The sequence below is a fragment of the Pipra filicauda genome, unplaced genomic scaffold (genome assembly GCF_003945595.2).
Source record: "Pipra filicauda isolate LSUMZ 115617 unplaced genomic scaffold, ASM394559v2 scaffold2_size9829703_pilon, whole genome shotgun sequence".
Lineage (NCBI taxonomy): Eukaryota > Metazoa > Chordata > Aves > Passeriformes > Pipridae > Pipra > Pipra filicauda.
The window spans coordinates 2,705,942-2,729,253 of NW_024104421.1; the positions used below are offsets into that span (position 1 = coordinate 2,705,942).

Sequence of the window (23,312 nt, forward strand, 5' to 3'; positions counted from 1 at the left end):
AATAGCCCCACCAGAAGAGCATATTTTTTCCCCACTTTTTTTCCCCCCAAAGGTAGCAAATGATAGTGTATCACCATATGATCAATAAATTAATGAAAGACTGAGCATAAATATGCAGTAGCTGACTGGAATGGAATCTCATTTGTGCAAGAGGAGCAGACATTGTAACATTTCAGAATGAGTATGCCAATCATTTTTAGGTCTCCTAGTTGCTGAGATGATCTATCAAAGAAGCTAAGGTTTATTTTGGTACTTATGGAGGCATTGAAATCTCTGGACACCATTTCTGTTATTTTTTTGTGAATATGAGATTCTAAATTTCGTATCTAAGAAGCCTCAACAATAGCAGGGAAAATTGCCCACTGGAGTCTACCTGAAGCTCAGAGTCACCTGGGGCCCATAATAAGAGTATGTGGTAGCTGAAGTGCTGTGCATCCACATTGAAGCAGAGAAATCCTCAGGGGAACGGTGCTGTTGAGTCATGGTATCAGTTGGTTTTGAGCATCCAGCCTGTGGGATCTGCAGGGCCACTTGTGTGTTAACTGATGTGTAGTTATTTATCTGTTTAGTCCCAGGTTTTCATTTCTGTCTCTTACGAGGTGGCTGCCAAAATTTAACAAAACCCTCTGAGAAAAAAGTCTCTAAAGATGAAGGGCACAGCAAGGTCAAGGCTATTCACTGGGTGGGATCTGAATGTGGGTCAGATGGTCCCCAGTGGAAGACGATGTTGCAATGTTATAGGAAAAAAGGGACAGACATGCATGCATGTATGTATTTATGATACAGAAATGAAGCATTGAGGAGGAGAAACTAAGACATACAGAAAATTATGCCACCTAAAAGGAAAGCAAACTACAGGAGAACCTTGCTACCACTTATCTGAAATAACCCTGCATGCTAAAATAACAAAAAGAAACATCAGTCTTAATCAGATGGAAAAAGTATATAGGAAGGAGAGGAAGGGGCTGATACCCTGGTATACCATGTGATTTCCTAGTGAAGTTTTCCTGCTGATTGCAAAGGGCACCAAAGCAGACTTTGCCGGTGATTTGCAAAATGACATGAACTGCTAGTTTGGTTGATGGTTGGTTAGTATGTGAATTTGTATCTGAAAATGCGGCAGGCTATTTGAAGCTGTGAGAGTCAGTTCTCAGACTTCATCAAAACAGGCTTTTCCTGAAAGTATTTTTGCAAAAGAGGCAGTTTCATCACAAAACGGTATAGAACCAAGTGACATTTACACACTACCATGACTCTTGGTGCAACCTCTCACAGCAGATTTGAGGGATTTGCATGTATCCAAACATGCAAAACAATCTTATAAAGCTACAATAGCTCCTGACACCGAACAGAGATGTGTGTCAGATGCAAATTCTGTTATGCTAAAATACCATTTAGCCATAACAGCAATCAGGGAGATTAGCAGAACCTAATAGAGAAGGAATAAAGTGGAGGGTGCAGCTGCTTGGAGCTCCTGACAGGCTGTAGGAAAACAGCATCTATTTGCATACTATCTATCATCTCTTATCCACTGATGGATTAATTCTGAGGCACAGAGTCCCTGCAATTCACCTACCAGTTACTGTAATGAGTCACTGCTGCAGGGAATTAAACAAGGCCCCCCTGCACTCTGTCAAATCTTTCTGTAGACAGGGAAAGAGAAGAGGAGCTTTTAATCTCTTTAGACTGTTCTGAAGAAACTTCACAGCTCTCTGCTTATTCCATAAGAAAACAAGACCAACTTGCAGACCGACCAAAGTAGATGCTCAAAAACGTTATTTTCCTTTGTCCTCCCCATTCTTTTTCATGCTCTCTCTCACAATGAGGGCATTGGTGAAAGCAGACAGGTGTCCCTTGAGGTCTGAGGGCCTGCTCGAATATCTTGAACACAGAAAGAATGGAGTTGGAGGACCTGAGTGGCCCTGTGATCTGGAAAAAGATCTCAAATGGTTATTTCTAGGTCACTCTGAGAAAACTGAGGTATCTTGTTACTGACCACCTTGAAGTGGACACGTTCTGATTATTGTTTGAGATCCTGTAGGTCCTAAAGCAAACTATGGGTCTCACCTCTGCTTCTGGTGAACAAATATCTCCATCACAGGAAAAAACCCCACTGCCTGAACCAAGGTCCCCAAGCCACCATTTGACAAATTTCAACATTTATGGAGGCTGGAACTATAGAATCTCGTGTGTCAAAACAGACCCTTTTTTATGGTCTCCACGCCTACTGATAATTGACAACGTTGGGGGGGGTCATGCCTAGAAAAGAGCGTATCATATCTGATCTGTGAACTGAGATTTTCATTTCCAGACCTTGCAACCCAGTTCATTTCACCAGAATTGTATTTTCTAGATGGTCCCATGAGTCCCTCCATGCTCATCTACAAAGACTCATAGAATGGTATGAGTTGGAAGGGACCTTAGAGATCCCACTAGATCAGGCTGCTCAAAGCCTCATCCTGCCTGGCCTTGATCACTTCCAGAGCTGGAGCATCCATAACTTCTCTGGGCAACCTGTGCTAGTGCCTCACCACCCCCATTATAAAGAATTTCTTCCCAATACCTCATCTAACCCCACCCTCTTTCCCTCTAAAGCCATTCCCCCTTGTCCTGATACTACACGAACTTGTAAAAAGACCCTCTCCAGCCTCCTTGTAGGCCCCCTTTAGGTTTTGAAAGTGGTGGCACTTGGTGGCACAGTTATCTTCATTTATTGTGAAGTGGCTGGTAGTACACAAGCTCTCAGCCATGGGGAAGGCTTGAAAGTGAGACATTATGGTCCCAGGTCCTCCAAAGGCTGGGAAAGAAGCACGGCAAAGACAATATGGAAGCATTTATTATGAAAGCATCTCTTAGACATAGCAAAGACTGTGCTTCAAGGCAACATGCTGAGAAGGCCTGAGGAAATCATAACAGTAAAACATGCTGAAGCTGGATGATTCAACCAGTTGATCCTGATGTAATTTTTTGGCCTGGATTGGTTTTAGCTGCATTTGAAGGAAGGGTGAGTAATGCCTCAGAACAATAATGCCTAAGGCCACTGATATAAATGAATGAAAATGGAGGCAGAATAACAGGAAGCTCTCTTATAAATTTTGCTGTCTACTTATAAGATAAGATAAGCATTCTTGACCTTCCTACAGGTGTATTGTGGCACAGCAATACCCTATGAGGGATTGGGCCCTCTTCTTCATGAACAGTAAGCACATTGCTATCATTTAACAATTACTGCCCTTCAGTCTGAAACCAGACTTGTTCCCAGCAAAGAGAAACAAAATCAGCACCAGTTTTACCGGAAAGACTGAAGTAAATGTGATGGCTTGCTATGTCTGAACTGATCGCTTATCGCAGAATGCATTCCAGGAGAATTTTGCTGTCAAATTCCATTTTGAAGAAGCTGCAAATGCTTTCAATTTCCAAAGACTTTGGAAGGTCTAGAAAAAGCATGTTTTGATGAGAGCCAACAAATAACTCTTGAAGGCAATAAACCAAAACAGCAATGTGAAACAGTCCTGTGAAAAGAGCTAAAGGATGGGCTTGGCTGCTTAAGATACTCTGTCTTCTAAATTTGGACTGACATCCCAGCCCAGGGAAGAATGATTCAAAAGAAGTAAAACTCAACCTATCAGAAAAGAAGTGAGATATTTTCAGAGTGAAGAGTCACTTAATGTTGTGGCAAGATGAGATAGTGGCAAGTAATGGGTGAAGAAACATTCTGAATATGGGGCAGGACTTGGCATATCTTCCCTGTGTCCGTATGCAGCATGGGAAAAGGCTGTGGACTGCTCTGACATGGTTTGCTGCATGTATAGTGGATACTGACTGGCAGAAAGACAGAATGTTGAAGAAACAGGGCAGTAGGTACGAGCAATAGGTTTTTGCATATTTTCTTTTTTTTTTTTGTAAGTTATCTCCATTTTCATAAAAGGCTGAATTTTATATGGATTGGAGTAGTTAATAAAATAATGCTAATTATTATTTTATTTCACCCATCAATCATAACTTTCGAAATGAGGATGGTTACTCTCATTTTACTCTTGGGGAAGCAGAAATGTAGAAAACTCACGTCTCCAAGGTCTACAAAACACTGAAGTCTCCAAGGCATGATAGAGAAATCAACTCTCTCAGACTTCAGTCAGGTGCCCATTTGTCATAGAAATGTCACTTTCTAACATGATGAACGGCTCTTAACAGGTGCTGTCTCACAGTCTGTATTCTGGTATCGTTCCTCTCTGAAGAGAAGATTCACATCTGTGAGAACTTTTTGACCTTTCAAAACAACCTCACACAAAGTGATAGAGGGTTGGGATTTTTTGTCTGAGAGTGAGAGCAAGTCACTTTTCCCTGGAACTGTTCCCTTTACATGCTGTTGCTGACACTGCTGATGCTGTTGTGAATGAGACCCCGGTTCACCATCCCACTGGGCTTTCAAGACTGTGCGAATAATTTTCTGTATTAAATAATTAAGTGTAATAGGTAATACAGTGCTTCCCACACTGTTGCATTGTGCAGTCATATAATTATTTTGGATCATTTATAATGACATTAAAACCCCCAAGTGCCAGACTGAAAATTCATCTGTCATAATGTTGCAGCAATATGCAAATTCTCTGGGTACATGCGCTGTGAAGGAAAAGGTCCTCTATCATTGAAGCTCTTATACAGCTCCTCTAACAGCCTTTTCTGCCTACTGAATTCTCCATTGATCCTCCAGAAACCCTGGCTGATCAGGGTTAGATATTTCACACATTCTCTATAGTAATTAGAGGATCTCTTTGTGTGCAGAGAATTGCTGGCCTTGTCCTCCAAGAAAGAGAAGATCCTACATTTAAACCATAAAGGTAACATGGGAAGCTGCAGATCAAACAGCCTTTCTGTCCCTCACCAGCTGTTTCTGCTTCCACATGAAATGACAAGATTTCTTTCATGAAGAAGGAAGTTTATTCTGCATACTCATTTCATTCTTGGCCTCTTTCTGGGGGCACTGATAAAGAAACCAAACGAGATCCACTCTGCTCATGCCTTTCTGCCAGATACATTTTCCACAACAAAATGGGAGAGAGACTAGTATACTTCATACAGGATGCCAACCAGGCATGTCAGGATGCTGACAAAGAAGACTTTGATGCTTCCTGACCCAGATTCACGTAGATGTATGAGCTAGGATTTACAGTGGAAGTTTCATTTCTCATCATCCGCCTTGTATCTTGTGTTACATTCACCTACCAAGTGTTTTTCACACTGTATGACTTGCTTAGGTGGAGTCACGCCTATGCCATCTCAGAATATAAGCATATGCACAATAGAAAAACTTTAGTCTGGCACTACTTTCTTCTCCTTTAAAGTGTTTGGAATGACCAGATTTCCCCTCCCACGCATGCTCAGGAGCTGGTGAGGAGCTCAGTGAAATCTAGAAGCCATCAAAGAGGATTCACATGATAGAGAAGGCAGTTATCTGCTTGGTAACTCCTCATTTGTGGCAACTGTTGCTAAATGCCCCATGCCTGGGCATTCTATTGCAAATTTTATTTTTCTGTATTAACTGAAAGATTTGTTGTTAGAGGCTCTACCTGATGGGCCAACACTCTGAAACACCAGGATTTGGTTCCTCTTCCTTTAAATATCACTGCCTTGCAACCTGTTGGCAGCACAGATTCCTGAGTAGTTTCTATTTAACGCCTGGAATAACAAAACCAGCTGCTTTGACCCTTGGCTAGTGGGGTGTCCTTCCATGTTCTGTGAGAAAGCCTCAAAGCTGAGCTGCTGTGAGACTGCTGTGGCACAGACTGTGTTACAAGAGGCTCAGTTGCTTTCTTAGCCCCTATTTTCCTTCCTTTTCCCGGGCATATGGGCAGATAGAAATTCTGTCAGGCAAGCAGCATCCAGGAGCAAGTCTCCCTGATGTCTGTGGCAACCCATCTGTGCCAAACCTATTGGTGGGTCATCCTGGATGACCTGGTAATCCCTGTCCAAAATAATTATTCCAAGCATTTCTTCACACCAAAGTCACCTAAACATGCTGCTCTGACACACAGTAGTTCTAGTATATAATTTTTCAGAAAGGGTTTGAAAAGAGACTCATTCTTCCTCCCAGACCTGTGGACATGAAAGAGAATATGGTCAAGTCTCCACATGATATGTATGCTATGCAAAATGCACGAAACTCCTCACAGACAGGTAATCATAGTAAAGAGAAAGCAGAGGAGTGACTAATGAAGGTTTAAGATTTTTTTCCCCCCTTTTCTTAATTTATTTCCAAAACCTTTGAGGCTGATTCAGCAATTTCTTGAGCCTTAGACTGACTGCACACATGCAATGCAGTGTCTTGTTGGGTACTACAAAGATCTCAGGGATTTCTGGTCCTATGGCTGATGTTGGGCCTCCTGGAGCAGCTGAGATCAATTCCAGCTGGGATACTGGTTGTATAGAAGATCCAGAGAAACATAGAAGATATTCAGACTTCATCCAGAACAAAATTTGGGGTGAGAAAGGAAAGCCTTTCTGGGGTTACATGCTGATGCATTTTGCAAGGGAGCTGAGATTAACCCACAGAAGTAGAGAAACATTGTGCTTAACTTTTATTGCAAATTATTCTGATGAGACAGTACACAGGGAGGCTTTGTGGTTGAGGTACTAATGTGTTTGAACATGGAGACCTGGGATGTCTGCCAGGGAACTTCTATAAAATGTAGAAGCACAAGAAGATGTTCATTAGCTTAAAAGCTATGGGTTTTAATTCTGTTTTTAATTTTCTAAAAATCCTTTCTCATGTTTACTTTCAGCCTTGTTTCTGTTTTTCTTTTCCTTGCATCACTTTTTGTCAAATCATTTCGTCCTCCATTTTATTAATACTTTCCTCTTTCAAGGTCTTCCATTTGTTTCTTTTCTTTCTGCCTTTAAGGATATTCTGTCCATTCCCACTCTCCATTATCTTTGTATGGCTTTTCCTCCTCCACAGGTTTGGTTTTTCTCTGTTTTCCTCCCATAGCTGTTCCTTCCTGTCTAGTTCTCTTACTTTCTTCAGTTCACACACTCTCTTACCTGACCCATTACTACTTCTCTCCATGCTCACTATTTCTTACCCAAGTCAAGCAGAACTCAATCTTCTTCATTGTTGAATGATGTATATTATTGCCCATCCACAGGTGTTGAAATACATCAGTTTTCTCACTGCTTCTTTTGCCTTTTAAAAGACTTTTTCCACCCCAAGCCAGTGGGGTGGTTGGAGATGGTCCTTCCTATTGCAACTGGGTAGATGACTCAGTCATCAAATACTGCACATTTAGATGCAGCCCCTCCAAAACAAAAAAGGTAATACTAAACCTGAGGAGAGGAAACAATTAGGTGACCACCAGACTAAAGAACCTGCCAAAATCAGCAAAGAAAATCTGCAAAGTAAGAGCCATTTGACAACCATCACATTTGTCCACACAGCATTGTGTGGCCAAACTCCATGAGAGGGAGGCAGCTGCCTGCACCATGGGCTCATGAATACATTTACACAACTTAAACTATTAATTTAAACCACCATACTTCAACCCAGAGCATGTGATCTTTAACTAAATATGATTCCTATGTCTGTTGGATGCAGCCAAAGTGTTTTTTGGCACTGAGCAAAAGACCACTCAATTGTAACCAGCTTTCCTGACATTTATTATCACTGCAGAATGTCTTTACTTTGCTTTCTCTGCATAAACTGGAGGAATAAAACACTGAGATGAGCGATGCCAGAGCAGCATCCTAAGCTATACTGGTGTTTCTAAAGGTACTAGAATGAAGAAATACAAAAAACATTAGATTTCCAAAATTAACCGACATTGTTTCTGTGGTGCAAGGAGATAGCATGGATTTAAATTTCAGTTTGTGAGAATCCTGAAGCCTCTATCCCAACCAAGTAATAACAGATTATGGTTTTGGTGAGAAGGAAGAATGCAAGTGGTATGAAGCAGTCAGTGTGACTTGAGGAGAGACTGCTCAAAGATCTGTTTATAGGCATAAATGTACAAGAAATGTAGTGGTAAAAAGAGAACAAAAACAGATGAGTCATTTTGCAGGTTTGAGAAGAGATATCTGTACATCAAATGCATGATAAATGCTGACTGAGAGGAGCTTAAAGAGGAATAAAGAAGGGCAAATACAGCAGGGGAGAAAGAAACACCGAGGACACATAGATCCATCAGTAAGTGAAGACTAAGAAATAACCATGGGTGGTACTTATGGCTTCCACTACTCAGAGGGTCACAGCTCTTCCTTGGATCACATGGGATTATATGCCTTGGGCTGAATGCGAAACTTGTTTTAAACAGTGCACTAAGTCTGAACTCTGCTACACAAAAATGACATTTAAGAATGGCAAGAATTCACAGTAAAGTAGCAGTGATAAATGAGGGAGCGAGCTAACTATCTGAGGCAGGACAGATGGCGTTGTTACAGGCTGCTTTACAAGTAACATCCATAAACACCCAGGGAAGAAAGGTGCTGACAGTGTCTGCTAAATGGAATAGACTTGTGATCTGTAGTCTTTCTGATAGTCATAATTCCATGGAGGAAATCCCCAAGATTCCCTTTCCACACACAGACACAGATTTGACAAAATATATGAACATGTGGTTTACTTTATGCATGGCAGTAGTTCCACAGACGTGTCTTCCCTGGTTTGAGATGACAGTAGAAAATTTATAGCTCTCGGATTAGTGGTCCTGCCCTAGCTAATAAGGGGTCAGATGAAATGTTTCCTGAAAGAAAAAGTATCCATGGTTCATCAGTAAAACAGCCCATTCCAGGGAGCTGGAAAGATCTGAAATTCCTAGAGGAATATCCATCCTTGCATTAGCATGTACATTGACAGATGGTGCAGTCTTCATATGAATAGGAATTTTAAGTTGCTGTCTTTGACTTGAAAAGATAAACCCCAGGCAGGTTTTGTAGAGCAGCTGGCCCTTCATGGACTGGTGCTAGTGGGGATTTCTTCTTTAAGAAGCCAGGACAGTGGTAGCTGTGAGCACCCCAGGCATCACAGCACCTCATTCCCTTTAGTAGTTTTCTCGGGAAAAAGCACAAAGCAGCAGCAGTAGATTTCTCCATGCAGGAACTGGAAAATAGCTCACCAGACTGGCTGGAGAATATATAAAATTAGAAAAACGAAGCAGCAAAAGGCCTTGGCTCAACAGCATTACTTTTAGCTTGTCTGTCTCTTTGAAGTAACTAGTCTTGAATCACTTTATGAGCGTGAGCCAAGACAAACACTGAGGTCCATTTGGGAGTTTTGCTTCAGAGCAGCATATTAATACTCTGTAAGGAGATGCAGGGCATGTAGTGGATGTTTTCTTTATCAACAGCCCTAATCATCCCAAATCTCTCTTGCTCACCCTCCTGACAACACTGCATCAGACATGGATGAGCTGTCTTACACAGCGCTTAATCCCGCAAAAAAAAATGGGGCAACTGATCCTCACCACCAGAAAAAGTGTCACACAGAAACACAGGGGCTTTCAAGAAGCATGTCCTGGCATGCACTATCTATACCACAGCAGCAGCTGCTCCAGCACCCCTCTTCTCTATAGCCTCCCTGGAGACTAAGCAAACCAAAACACTGTTCACAGAGCACGGCCATTGAAAAGGACAACTATAAAAGGGACTTGCTGACTAGAGCAACCGTTCTCAGCAGTAACAGTATGTTTAGTTAGGAAAGCCCTTGTCTTTCTACCCCTTCACATATTTTCTGTAAGTGTTAGGAGACAAGCCCTGACTTGGACTTGGCTCCTTATTCCTACAGCTGGCCTTTCAATAAGTAAAGCCTTGCTCTTACCACAAGAACTAGTTGCAGGCCTGGATTATCCACGCAGGTATGTATGTGATCCTGCTTATTATCTGTGCAACTGATTGTGTTTGTTTTTTTTTTTTCACCTTTACTATCAAGAGTAGCAAATAAGGACATCTCTCCTCACAGAAACAAGTGAAGAAATAAAAAATACAGCCAAAAAATCCATTCAGTCAGAGACAGCATGCCATCTTTTCCATTGCTATGCATGTAACACTGGAGTGCATTGTATTTAGTGGAACTTGGCAGTGGTAGGTTAGCAGTTGGACTTGATGATCTTGAAGGTCATTTCCAACCCAAATAAATCCATGAGTCTACAATAGTGAAGGTCACACCATGGACTGCAGCAGGAACTCTGCATATTAGGCTTCCCCCAGAGCTGTTCTGCATGGGCACATCCCTGTGGTGACTGTGGTTAAGAAGGTAGTGTGATAGCAGAGCTGAGTACCTCAGGGATCTGTCCTAGTTCCCTTTCCAGTTCTCCCTGGTAAAGGTATGAATAAACAGCAGCTTGTTCCACCTTGTGCCGATGGAGAAAACCTTATCCTCTGTTGACGCTGCAGACCATTTGTTCCAAGGTGCCTTTAGGAAGTGACTGTGCAATGGAGAACTCTGTGGCGGCTGCTTCAGAGCCACAAGTCAGATCCTGCTTTGCTTGCTGTGGTTGAAGGTTAGCTGCAGTACCCACTGCGGGGATAAGCACCAAAAAAAATGCAGAAAACAGACTGAATGTTGCCAGCTTCAATTCTCTGCTCAGTTCTGTTCTGCCACATTCTCCTGGGGCTTGTCACTAGAACACAACACCTTCAGCTAACCAAGTTTCTTGCTTTCTTGCTGTCAGTCATAAATCTCACAGCTCTTTTATTTTAGGGTACTTTTCAGATAGAAGAGTGATGTTTGGGCACATATTCAAAATGAGACAAAGCAGCTTAAACAAAGGCTGGTTTGTGTTTTATTGCTCAGGAAATGACAGACGAATCTGTCTTCAGCAGAAATCTGATGAGCATTTAATCTTGCCATTTCTCATCTGGGACACACTAATATCACTCAGCATCTCACTTCTTTGTTGAGGGGACTTGGTTGGTTAGAGGGGAGAGGGTGATGGCCGTGCTTTACATATGTTCACCCAGGTGACAGTGAAAATCCTTTTGTACTTTTCCAGTTGCTGTTCCTAGACACAGCTTCCATCTGCAAACATAGTTTGTTTTTTGTATCTTGAGTGATAGGAGAACACAAGGTCTGGCCAAGCAGAAGATTGAGGTAGCTACTTTCTACGTGCTGGAAGACTCCTACTTCAGAACACATTCTAGGCAACTCCAGCTTCAATCCCAGTGTGCAACCTGAAGAAAAGCAGATTGTGTGCACCAATGTTGGTGCACATCAGTCCAAATGGTCATCTGGGAGAGGGGGTTGCCTTCTTTGGAGAGCAGGTTGAGCCAATATGGAGCAGGGAATGAAGGCTGCAGGCCAAATCCTTGTACTGAACAGACAATGGCAAGTTGAACAAGGAATTTGGAGTTTCCAAACCTGAGTCACTGAATTAGTACTCAACATAATCCAGTGTGAATATACTGCTGGAGGCAAGCCTTTTGGCTGCACTAGTTGCTTTCACAAGTTCATTCCTATTTTTCTTTCCTGGAAATCCTTTGGTTCCATTTTTTAAATTTTGCTGATTTTCCTTAAAGTATTTAATTAAAATAGCGGTATAAGAGCTAGCACTACCTTTGGCATACAGGCCAGACCAGGACTTGAAACATTTGTTTCTTTCCACTGGTTGTTCACTCCCTTCAGGATGGGAGGGACTCAACCAAAGGTTGGTTTCTGGGTCATAGCTGAGAAGACTTCATGAAGCCTCTGCTATTTTCGCCACAAGGAAAGCTTCTTCTGTATTCTCACTTTTACTGTATTGCAGTAGGCTGAGGATTTAGTTTGGAAATTACAGAATAATGGAAAATTGGGCTGAGAGGGACCTTGTCAGATGTTCTATTTCATTTGCATCTCTCAAGGCAGATCATACATTCCTAAACTGCTTTGAATGAAAGGTTCCTCCCTAACTTCATTTTAAAACCTCAGATTATGGAGACTCCACAATCTCTTTAGGAAATCTCTTACACAGTTTTGCCATCCAGAGGATACTTGTTTACCCTCAGTTGATTTTTTTAATACTTTGCTGTGCAGCAAAACTTGAAAAGGAGATTGAACACAGGAAGGTGAGACACAAGTTGAAAGACCTCCAATATCATCAATGACAATTCCTTAGTGTTAGAGGCAATCATGTCAGGTAAAGCCTTCCTTATATATGTACAAAGCTCAATGTTTGACCTGCTTAAACTTATCCCCTAAACGTTTAAACTCAAGTTCTCCTGAGAATCTCATCTTTCTGAAAGTTAAGAATCTCCTCTAAAGTAGAACCATGAAATCAGAAGAACATTACAGAGCCTGTGAGATACACTTCTGGGTATACGGTGTGCAGATAAAATTTTCATAAAGTGCCAGAGAATTCCTTGCTAATAGACATGGTGAAACCTCAAGAGTGAAAGGTAGAACTCTCCTGAAAATTACAATCCCTGCTGAAACAGATAATGATCCTTCTACATTTCCCAAGACAGTGTTTGAGATCTCACAAAGCAAAATTGGTCTTCAATAGGACTGCACAAGATGCTCCTAACTTTCAACAGAACTACATCTGAGACAGGATAGTGGTATTGGGCTCAGGTAAAAAAAATAAAATTTTGACTATCCCAAGAAGAAGTCTTAGAAAGTGTGAAAGAAAGACAAAGAGGTTGGGTGGAAGTAAAGCCAACGTGGAGCTAAAAAGAAAAAATAAGACCAAATTCAGTAGTAATGGAGAGTAAAGTTTCTGAGCTGAGGATGAGGAAGATGTTAGATTAGATCTGGGAGGAGCTAACTTCGGTGATCCCCTAAATGTTTAACACGAAGGACAAGCACAGCTGCCAGACATAAATGTTCTCATCTTTACCAATGTCATAAATGATGTTTCAGGCACCATTTACTACCCACACAATGTATCAAGGTATCCCTCAAGACACCGCTCCATGTGTCAAAGAATCATTGAACATACGAGATGGCTCGAGGGAGCTGTACTTAGGTATCTGGATTCGCCTCTTTGTGACACACCACTGAGTTTAAACCCCCAAAAAGAAAGTGTTGTGTAATTATATGAGGTCAGCATCTTTGTCCTTGTCCTGCAGCAGCTGTGAGAACTTAGTTGGAAGAGCCTGTAGGTTATAATCATACCCCATGGTGTAGCTATACTAGCATAATATCACGGCCCAATGCACAGGACAATACTTTCAGACAGGACCTGCTGGGGTACTGAATATTATCAATGAAGTCTTGAATTCAAAACTAAAGCAATCCAAACCATCACTGAGATGTAGCCCTCCCAGAAGAAACATTTTTTTCCAAAGCTCAAAACTCAAAATGAGTCATGCTTGATTAACTTCACTTGGGTCAGAAGACTAATCATGAGATGCTATTTATAAATTATTTAAGGAAAGTCAGAGAGAGCATTAGAATAACATTCAGAATGGAAAACATATTATAGCCTTAACACAGCATCACTACTATAACTTAATGAAAACAGAGAACTAAGAACCTTCTCTATCAGCAGGTGTTGCCTTTTTTTAATTTTTTTTTTTTACGTGTGTCTACTCTCCAGTGAAAAAATTATTAAATATGAGTGAGACTCCAATCCAGAGAGCAACTGTCCAGCTCAGTTATCGGTGGGGTAACAGATCAGAAAGTTTCACCTCCTCCTTCTCCTCAGAGCTGCCCCGCACACATGCACACACACACAGAGGCCAGGAAAACCTACGCCCATGGCACCTACCTTGGGTTTGAAGGCGATTAATTTCAGGACCATCTCAACAGTGAAGAGGCCAGTGAAGAGCATGTTGAGGATGTTCATGGCTTCCTTGAACATGCAGCTTTGACCGTAGTGCTGAAAAATAGCATCCCAGCAGCGGGGTGAGGATCAGACATACCAGCTGGGTAGGAACACACAGGACCCCTCCTGATCTCCCTTCATGCCAAAGTTCTCTAAAGAAGACCCTAGCACATCAAATATTTTCAACTAAGAATCCCCATCTCCCTCATATATTAGCATTTCCATGCCTTTAGCCATTTTTGCCACCTGGTTCTGGATCTCCTCTTTTTAAAAAAAATCTTTTTGAGTGGTGGCTACCAAAATCACACTTATCATTCCCATTGAGGGTTCATTATAAATTTGCATACTGGTACAAGACAATCTCGAATTGTGTTGTTATCTCAACCTTCCCTAACATTTAGATCACTTTTTTGTTTGATTGCGATTGCACAGCAAACAGGGGTTTCACTGAGTTGTTCATAATGATACCAAGTCATTCCCCAAGTAATTACACTTAATTCAGGATTCTGCAAAGTACATCAGCAGCTCAAATCATATCTTTCCAATATGCATTATCTTGCATTTGTCAACTCTGAATTAAATTTGCAATCATGCTGCCCATTCACTTAACTTTATCATGATCTTATGAAGTTACTCTCTATCTTCTATTGATTAATTCAAGTAGTGTCTTCTGCAAATGTTGCCACGTCATTCTTCATATCCCTATTTCCAGATCATTATACTTGAGACTGGTTGCACTGCCTTATTCTAAGGTCATCTTCTAGTTCATGTTACAAGACCCCATTTGTAGTTGCTTAACTTTAATAAACTTTAACCAGCTGGGAAGGATTTTCATATTCTGTATTGGCTCAAGGTAATTTAGTCAAAGGAGTTTCAGTTAAAACAATTCAACTGCAGCTGAAAGCAAGGCCAGGGGAAAATATAATACTGAGGCATTTTCAGAATTTCTTGTATAATTTTTCTTGAAAGACTCTAGTACTTGCAGAACTCTGTTTAGAAACTTGGAATTTTAAGGGCATGTCTCTTTTGTTTGCTGTCTGTTATGATGTTTGACTCAAATTTGGCCACAGTATAAACCTCTGACAAACTGTACTTCTCTCAAGATGGATATAGAATTCCTAGAATCTCCAGGGATGGCATCCTGCTTGTAGGCTCACAAACATTTCTCAGCTTCTGGCTCTACCTGCCCTAGGTCTGCACCCTTGTCACAGAAACTGAGCATGTTTCACAACTTCAGAGTGAACAGGGCAGGAGAGACTTCAGCTGAGAGCAGAGCACTTTCTTGTGCTCTTGTTGCCTCACTCCTTTTTTTGGACCTTAGGCAATTGAACAGAGAAGAACTTTTCAATGGGAGTGGAAAAGAGCCAGACCAGATGAAGAAAAAGTGGGGAAATCTGGTGAGATTGGGCAGGAGACAGTGAGAGGAAAGCGAAAGTGAAAATTGCCTGTGAATGTAGATTTAGAGTGCTAGTGAGAGGTAGGAAACAGGCTGGTTTTGAGGGGAGACTGGGAGTGAGCAGACTGGGATTGATCCAGTGAAAAACGCAGTCAAAAGGAAAGTTGGTGTAGGAATGCATGGGGGTTGAACTCACAGGAAAGGACAATTAGTGAAGCAAAAAAAAAGTGCAGCAGAGAATGAAATGGAAGGGGGAGAGAGAGCGGAAAGATGATTCATGGCAGGGGTAACTCAACTGTGAGCCTGTGAAGGAAGAGGAAGAGAAGGACTGGTTGAAGAGTGGTCATCTGGACTGTTTGGGCCAAAGACCAAGGCAGAGAGTTCACAGCCTGACTGGGACAGGAGGAAGGAAGGGTTTTAGGGAGGAGAGTGACACACAGACCAGCTCTTAAGCAGAAGGAGTGTAGAAGAGACCAGGTCTCGAGTGGCCAAGCAAACTTAGAGTGTAGAGACAGGCTTAGAAGGTGTAGTCTGAGACTAACTGAAAATGAAAGGGATGTGAGGGAGGCCTTGTGCAGACACAGACTGGAAGGAACAAGTCAGCAAAGTACAGACTTGGGAAATGCACAAAACAGTTTGTGTGTATGAGGGTCCATTTCCTGAATGAAAGAAATGTAAGACTTCTTTTTTATAAGCTGGCTACTTGGTAAAGGGTTTGACTCCTTCCTCTATTGCTGTTCCACCTACATATGCCACTATTTGCTGTTCTTGCAGATCCATCTGCAAATGTTTCTTTGGTGGATTCACATTCAATGTTCGGAAAACCTTCTCACAGTAAGGAAAATGAATACAAGCATAGCAGGTAGTAAGGCAGTCTAGCATCAGTAGTGAAGCAAGTTAGGCAAGCTTCTATCAAGAAAGGCTTCAGGTGGAGCTGATTCTGCCTTTAATTGGTGGGATAGACAATGTGGCCTCTTGAGGTTCTTTCTAGACAGTTTCTATGGTCCTTAACTGAGAATAAAGGAAATACTAAGCCCTTCCTACTCTCTCTCTTCAGTTTCCTTGATTATCTTGTTTGCCAAAATATTTTTAACATAGAAAAGATCCAAATTTAAAATTCAGATCTCAAGTGAGTGGCAGTTCTGGGCTCGTTGCTGCATTTCATAGAGGACAAGTCAGAACTGAGAAGTCACTTATTACTACAGTGGCCACTGAAATGCTCTGTGATGTACCTGTTGGTGGTTTGTTTTTTTTTTCATTTGTTTGTTTTTAAAGAGGTAAAACAGAGTTGTTGAAAGTGTCAGATATTAGCAGCAGAGAGGATGAGAGGTAGATCCCTCATTTTAATGAAACATCATCAGAAGTGAACAGGGTACAATGGTTTTTTTGTCATGTCCTTGTCCCTCTCCCTCAACACATGGCGTGAAGGTGAAAGTAAATCTCAGCCTCGGCCATTTTTATATTTTCCCCAACAAAGTCTACTAATTGATCACCTTAAGGTTTTCTGCTTGCTTACTTACTTGCATGGCCAGGCAGATGGTGTTCAGCAGGATCAGAACGAACATCAGGTATTCAAAATAGGTGGAGTTGACCACATACCAAACTTTGTACTGGTACTGGTTTTTAGGGATGTATCTCCGCAGGGGCCGGGCTTTCAGGGCATATTCTACACACTGGCGCTGTGAAAGAGGCAGGGTAAATTTGAAACTGCAAGCCAAAATATCAGGATGGTCAGCTACCTCCAAATATAATAAAAATACAATAAGTTTCGAGTTTTTTACTGAAATGAAAATGCTTGGTACAAGAATTTCTTTTAGGTCGTAATTGAATGTGCATGTTCTACCTGTCAAAGAGTTCCATATGCAATTACTTTGGTCATCTACTTTGGCCAGACAATGGTGTCGTTCTCATCTAATCTCAATGAAACAAATGGTACAATAAATATTTTAAAGTAGTTGCTGTCCCTTGAGCAAATCTTACAGAGAGATTTTTTCCTACCTGACTCCTGAAAGACGTCAGCAAAGCCAACTTATTGTTTTATTTTGTTGGCGAGCTTCACATGTTCCTGTCTGTATGTATTTATCTATTAAACACTTATTCTCAATGCATATTCTAACTTCAGTGACAGCAAGGTGTTGTAAATTACCTGGTTTTTGTCCAGCTCACAGTTCTTGTACTCTTGTTCTCCTTGTTCCTGAAATGTGACGATGACGAAACCAACGAAGATGTTCATCATGAAGAAAGCAATGATGATGATGTAGATAATAAAGAAGATGGAGATCTCAACCCTGTGATTATAGATGGGTCCCACATCTTCCATGTGGGAATCAATGGACCTATACAGCAACCTGAAAGCAAACAGAGCCAAATGCAGAGAAAATCTGCAACTGCCTTGAGGCCTTATAGGTGATGTCATAAAGTTTAACTTTGTGATTTTCTTCTGCCTGTATCAATTCACTCACAGATGTGCAGACTTGCACTGATCTGTGTGCAAACACTTGCAAAAGAGAAGACATGGCTCTTATTAACTTTACACATTTGAACTTCTTCAGAGGTGAAATGTTTTCATAGCTGAACAATTACAATTTAGAACAAAATCATGCCCTTCAGCTAACAAAAGACAGGAGAGTCTGTGTTGCAGGGAACTAGGCTTCTTGAGAAAAGAAGATTTCAGGAGTTATTATTTGTTAACACTGCTCTTGTCATCACCTGGTGACACAAGTCAGGGTCAACCCCCTGATGCACTTGCATGCTCACGTCACGGGTGACTCTGTGGGAGTCCTCAGCTCCCGTGGCACAGATAGCACAGCCTGTAAGACATCCCATGCCTGCCAATACTGCAGACATAGCACTGCTGTGTTTCACATTGCCCTGCTGACTCCATCGGGAAATCTGCAACATTAGTAAGTGCCTGACAGGCATTTTATATCCATTTGTATACATAATAATTGTAACAAATACTGGTATCACTGCCACAACTGGCAATCATCTTTTAGGAGGTAGAGACAGTGCTATGCACTGTTTACAATCACAGGAACAGAAATTCCTGCAGGCCCTGAGGAATTCACCAAGTACATAATGACTACAATGACTGCTGCTATTATTTCTACATTTAATGCTTTAGACTTATTTTAACACTTAGAATGGGAAAGACTGTGCTCTGCATTTGAATTTTCTCTTTTGAAATGAATGAGGACATTGCTAGTGTTGGACACTGGTCCAAGAAGCACTCACTCTGGCCAGCCCTCAAAGGTTGAGACAGTGAAGAGGGCCATCATGGCAGTCAAGACGTTGTCGAAGTCAAACTTGCTGTTCTCCCAGCTCCGGGGCTGTATCATGGGCTGGCTGACCTCCCCATCCTTGTAGGTGATGTAGTACCCTCTGTGGGTGGAGAGCAGAGAGAGAACAGGGCAGAACTGCACCTCCAGCACAAGGCACTGAGGATGGTTGGGCAGTGAAGGAGACTAATTGGAAAAGGTCAGACCCACCTGCATTCTGCTTCTGTCTGCTTGGAGCTATCAGTGCAGCTGTACAGCTTGCCCTTGAAAAGGAAGAAAGAGGAATGAAGATTCCTTTCCTGTCAGTGCAAGGGTTAGGGCAGATCATGTAGCATCTACATTTACTACTTGGTTAACCAACTGTGAATATGTTTACATGCTCTTTTGCAGGTAGATTTGAGCAAACTGCATTGAGAGTTTCCTGCATCTGGGTAGTTCAGAGCACAGCCTTTCATCTGCTCGCACGGTACTTTTATGTGCATGTCCTGAGGTGCGTGGTCACTGAGTGCTGCAGAGCACTTGCTGTCAGGAGGGCAGTGAAGAGCAAAGAAATACAAGCAGACATAAAGAAGTGAATGAATAACCTCCCATGATCATCTGGCATGCCTCTTCCTCTGCAAAGTGGGAGGTAGAGAGCCAGTGAGTACCAATCCTTCAGAACAGCCCCCTTCTCCTCCCTGGCACCATGTCATGCCACAGGTTGTTTAGGGAAGAAGGCTACTGATGATTTCTTGTGATCACAGATGATGGGCAAGAGTTCTGCATATGCCTGGTTCAGTTTTGGAGAACTGCTGGTAGCAGAAGCCCAGGTAACACTGACAGTACCCTAAATGTTTTGCCTTTCACACAGAAGACTTCATTTCCCCTTCCTCAGGCTTCTTCATGCTATTTTTCTTCCCCCCCCCCACCTTATTACAGTTCAATGTAATGGATGAATGAATGGGTCCAATGGTTTTACCTTGAACAACTGAACTCCAATGCAGGCAAACATGAACTGCAGCAAAGTGGTGACAATCACAATGTTTCCAATGGTTCGGATGGCGACAAACACACACTGGACCACGTGCTGCAAATGGAAGGTAGGAACAAAAGTAACTTGCAGGATTGTTCTGAACTGTTCCGGCTAAGGGAGAAGCCCAAGACTAAAAATACAAATAAAAACATATTTATTTAACTAATACCCATTAAGTAAAGTCTCAGGAAAGGGGACCAACTTGTTACATTCCTTGCTCTACTCTCAAAAACATGGAGAAAGGGATAGGAAAAGCAGAGCTCAGCTCTCTCAGGCTTCCTGCTGCACCAACTTACACAGTTGGGCACCCAAGGGTCCACAGGAAGGAGGTTATATAATACAGCAAGGTTATGTTTAGGGTTGTAAGCCCATCTGTAACCTTAGAAAATGACATAATTTAAGCTCAGTGGTGATGAGGGAAACCCAGCTGGAAAGCAGCTCGTCAGAAAAGGACCTGATGATCCTGGTGGATGCAAAGCTGATCACGAGCCCTCACTGCAAAGATGACAAATGGTATCCTGGGCTTCATTAGGCAAAGAACTTTTAGCAAGTTGAAGGAGGTAATTCCTCCCCTTTACTCAGCACAGGTGAGACTACACTTGTTGTACAGGGTCCAGTTCTGGGCTCTCAGTGCAACAGAGCCATTGACACACTGGAGAAAGTCCAGCAAAGGGCCACAAAGATGACTAAGGGGTTGGAACATCTCTCCTGGGAGAAATGGCTGAGAGAGCTGGGACTGTTCAGCTTAGAGAAGGCTCAGGGGAATCTGGTCAGTGTACACAAACACCTGAAGGGAGGATGCCGAGAAGGCAGAGCCGGGCTCTTTTCAGTGGTGCCCACTGAAAGGACAACGGGCACAAACTGAAACAGGGAAGGTTTATCTGAACATTGAGAAACACTTTTACTGTGAGGGGCACTGAGCATCGGAACAGTTTGCCCAGAGAGGTTGTGGTGTCTCTCTCCTTGGAAATAACTCAAAAGCCATCTAGGCATCATCCTGGGCAATCTGCTCTCAGTGGCCCTGCTTGAGAAGTGTTTTTGGACAAGACAATCTCCAGAGACCCCTTCCAACCTCAACCATACTGTGATTCTGCTGAAAAACTACTTGAACCATTGCAAAAGTCCTTGTAGCTTGAAATAACCCAAATATATAGTTTATAGAATGCACTGGGACTCTTCTAACCTTAAGTCCTTTGGCTCTGTTGATGGCCCTCAGTGGTCTAAGGACTCGCAGAACACGCAGGATCTTCACCACATTAATGGCACTGGACCTGGAAGAAAGTATTGGAAGATTTGAGAGATACACCAAAAGGTAGGGGGTGGGGGGTGTTGCTGTGAAGGCAGATCTTTGAAATCCTGCATAGCCTTAGGCTGCTTAGGATATTGAGTCAACTCTTTGCTATGGCACTTCAGGGGTAAGGAAACCAATTTCTGATGTTATCTTACTTCTTGTTCTGGGCAGACTCAGCAATATGTATTCTCCTCATTTTCACCATCTCTGCTGTATTAATGAAGGGGAAATGGAACATGGGCAGGATGTATTTTTAAGCAGGGCAAAATGACTCTCTAGATATCTATGATATAGAAACTGTGCAAAGATGTAGTCATTACAAGGTATTTTCAGATAAGGCTCAAAGAAGCACTCTATTTAAGTTTTCATAGAAGAGTGAAAAGCCCAAGAGACTCCAGCATTAAAGGTATACTATCTACTTGGAGTTTGATCCTGCAATGTGTTTGACCTCCGATCCCACAAATCAGCTAAGTGTGTACATAAATTTAAGAATGTGGAAACTCCCACTGAATTGATTAGGATGACTTATGTGCTTAATTTTAAGTACTGAACACAACTATCTACTGCAGCAGAGCTCTCTGCACCTTCCAAGACTAAAATCCCAACTGAGAATCTTCTTGCTGTATGACATCAAGTCCTCCTACTGATTTAGGGAACAGTTTTTATTTTAAAATAGTAAGAGTCTAGTTAGGTCGGCAAGAAAGAAACAGCAGGTCAAAACGAGCACTGTGCCATTCTTAAGACCTTGACTGAAAGCCCAATGGACCTTACAAATTCTTCTGCCTGACTTAGCACTGGAACATAACATATGTGAGCTGCTAACCTATGATGGTAAAAACTGGGAGCTTGTTTCTCATCAGATGTGAAACTAATTAGCAAACTCCCTATCCGACACACCAAGTTCCACATGGTCAAATAAATCTGTAAACTTATTAAGCAAATTAACAGATGAATAAAAGAAAATACAGTGACAGAACAGCCACCACCACTCTGAAGATTATCACAAAACTCTCCAAGCGCTTGATGGTCTTCCACTGACCAAGACTCACAACATCTCTGGAAGCAGCAAAACAGTATCACCCCATTTTCCAAAGAGGTTATGAGAGGTCTAGGAGGGAACAGTAAGTCACTGAACTGTCCTGAACCAATACAGTGAATCAGAGATCTTGGAACAAAGCTAAATGTCATGATTTCCAATACACCAAGTTTTTTGTTTTCATTTGCTCTTTCTGGAAGATCCTCCCCTCCAGGTCACCAGCGTAGCATTTCCCAATTATTACTCCCCCTTTTAAGGATGCATTTTAATGCTCTTGAATCACCTGGGAAAAACAGTTTATGAATACCTCAACAGGCTCATGAGAAAAATCTTACCCAGATAAGACATGAGGCTGAGCTATCCCTCCCAGCCCAACCCTATGACCCCCACAAAAACAGCCAGTTGGAAATGGCTCACTCACTGGATCCCAAAGGAGATGAGAGAAACGCTGACCACCAGCAGGTCTAAGATGTTGAAATAGTTTCTGCAGAAGGAGCCCTTATGGAGGAAAGCTCCGTAGGCAGTCATCTGCAGGAAGGCACACGGAGACACAAACACACTTTGCCATTAGCATCTGTTCAGAAACCAAACCCACCTGGTTGTGCTCAGAGCATATAACTGGGGGGGGAGGGGAGAGGCAGTATTTCTAACATAGCAGACAATTTACCCCCAGGCCCCAAAGGAGAAGTTTAGTCCCCATTGAAAGAAAAGAGAGAGAAGAAGACAGTAAGGTAACTATGAAAGACCCAGCTAGAGAAAGTTCAGCAATGAAAATATGCACTTTGAGTGCACTGAGTTCATAACATTTAGAATCAGCAAAGCAGCAGAATGACTGTTTTCAAAAACTACTCTTTGCAATCATATGCTTTTCCCTTTGATGACAGAGGACACCTGTGAGTATGATGCTTGTATTATATGAAGGCCTCTTTAGCTAAATCGAATAGAACATATAAAATAAAATGGGCTCTTTTTTGTAATGTGTTTTAGTGCTTAGACCAGCTGCAGTGGACAGTTGATCTCTCTTACATGAAGGAAAACCAGAATCCCTCAGGGATTTGATGCTTTAGAGCTGAACTAAAGGAGAGATCACTGCTCTCTTTAGTTTGCTCCTTCTGTTCAGCTTCTGTTCATATCCCTTTTCCTGTCCATCTTCATCCACTTTTATTCTAAATGCTGTAGCATTTTCCCCCGAGTTTTCCTCACAAAGCCCAGGGCAATATTCCTTCAGACAGAGTGGTTTCTTTGTGGAGGTAATCATTATGAACATCACCCAGCAGAGGAAGGGAAAATTTTTACATATTTCACAAGGGACATTCTGCCCCATCTAGGTATGAAGGGATATTGAATACTTGCTGGATTTGAGGAGGATATCACAGCTCCAGAACTGGATTAAGTGACAGTGTAAACAGAAAACTTTAGACTGAGCTCTGTTACAGAAAGTGACTAAATGAGTCTGGCACAGTCGAAGAGGGTGAGGGGATGGGGTTATTTTTTCACCTACCTTAGACTCGGTGAGTGATCTAATGTAGCTGCTTTGAAGAAACCCCATCCCCACAACTGCTGATGTCC

The 23,312-nt window shown here is 42.1% G+C and overlaps 1 protein-coding gene across 10 annotated transcripts in view; it reads right to left on the reverse strand.

The window, feature by feature from the left end:
* CACNA1C (calcium voltage-gated channel subunit alpha1 C) overlaps positions 1-23,312 on the reverse strand; it is a 431,119-nt gene that overhangs the window by 59,418 nt on the left and 348,389 nt on the right. For all 10 annotated transcript variants that reach the window (XM_039383226.1, XM_039383225.1, XM_027726697.2 and 7 more), the window contains 8 exons: positions 22,165-22,271; positions 20,600-20,687; positions 19,363-19,470; positions 18,615-18,667; positions 18,361-18,507; positions 17,273-17,474; positions 16,647-16,805; positions 13,674-13,784 (listed from right to left, as the gene is read on the reverse strand). In XM_039383226.1, the coding sequence (XP_039239160.1) occupies positions 13,674-13,784; positions 16,647-16,805; positions 17,273-17,474; positions 18,361-18,507; positions 18,615-18,667; positions 19,363-19,470; positions 20,600-20,687; positions 22,165-22,271 (975 nt within the window). The remainder of the gene's footprint in view (positions 1-13,673; positions 13,785-16,646; positions 16,806-17,272; positions 17,475-18,360; positions 18,508-18,614; positions 18,668-19,362; positions 19,471-20,599; positions 20,688-22,164; positions 22,272-23,312) is intronic.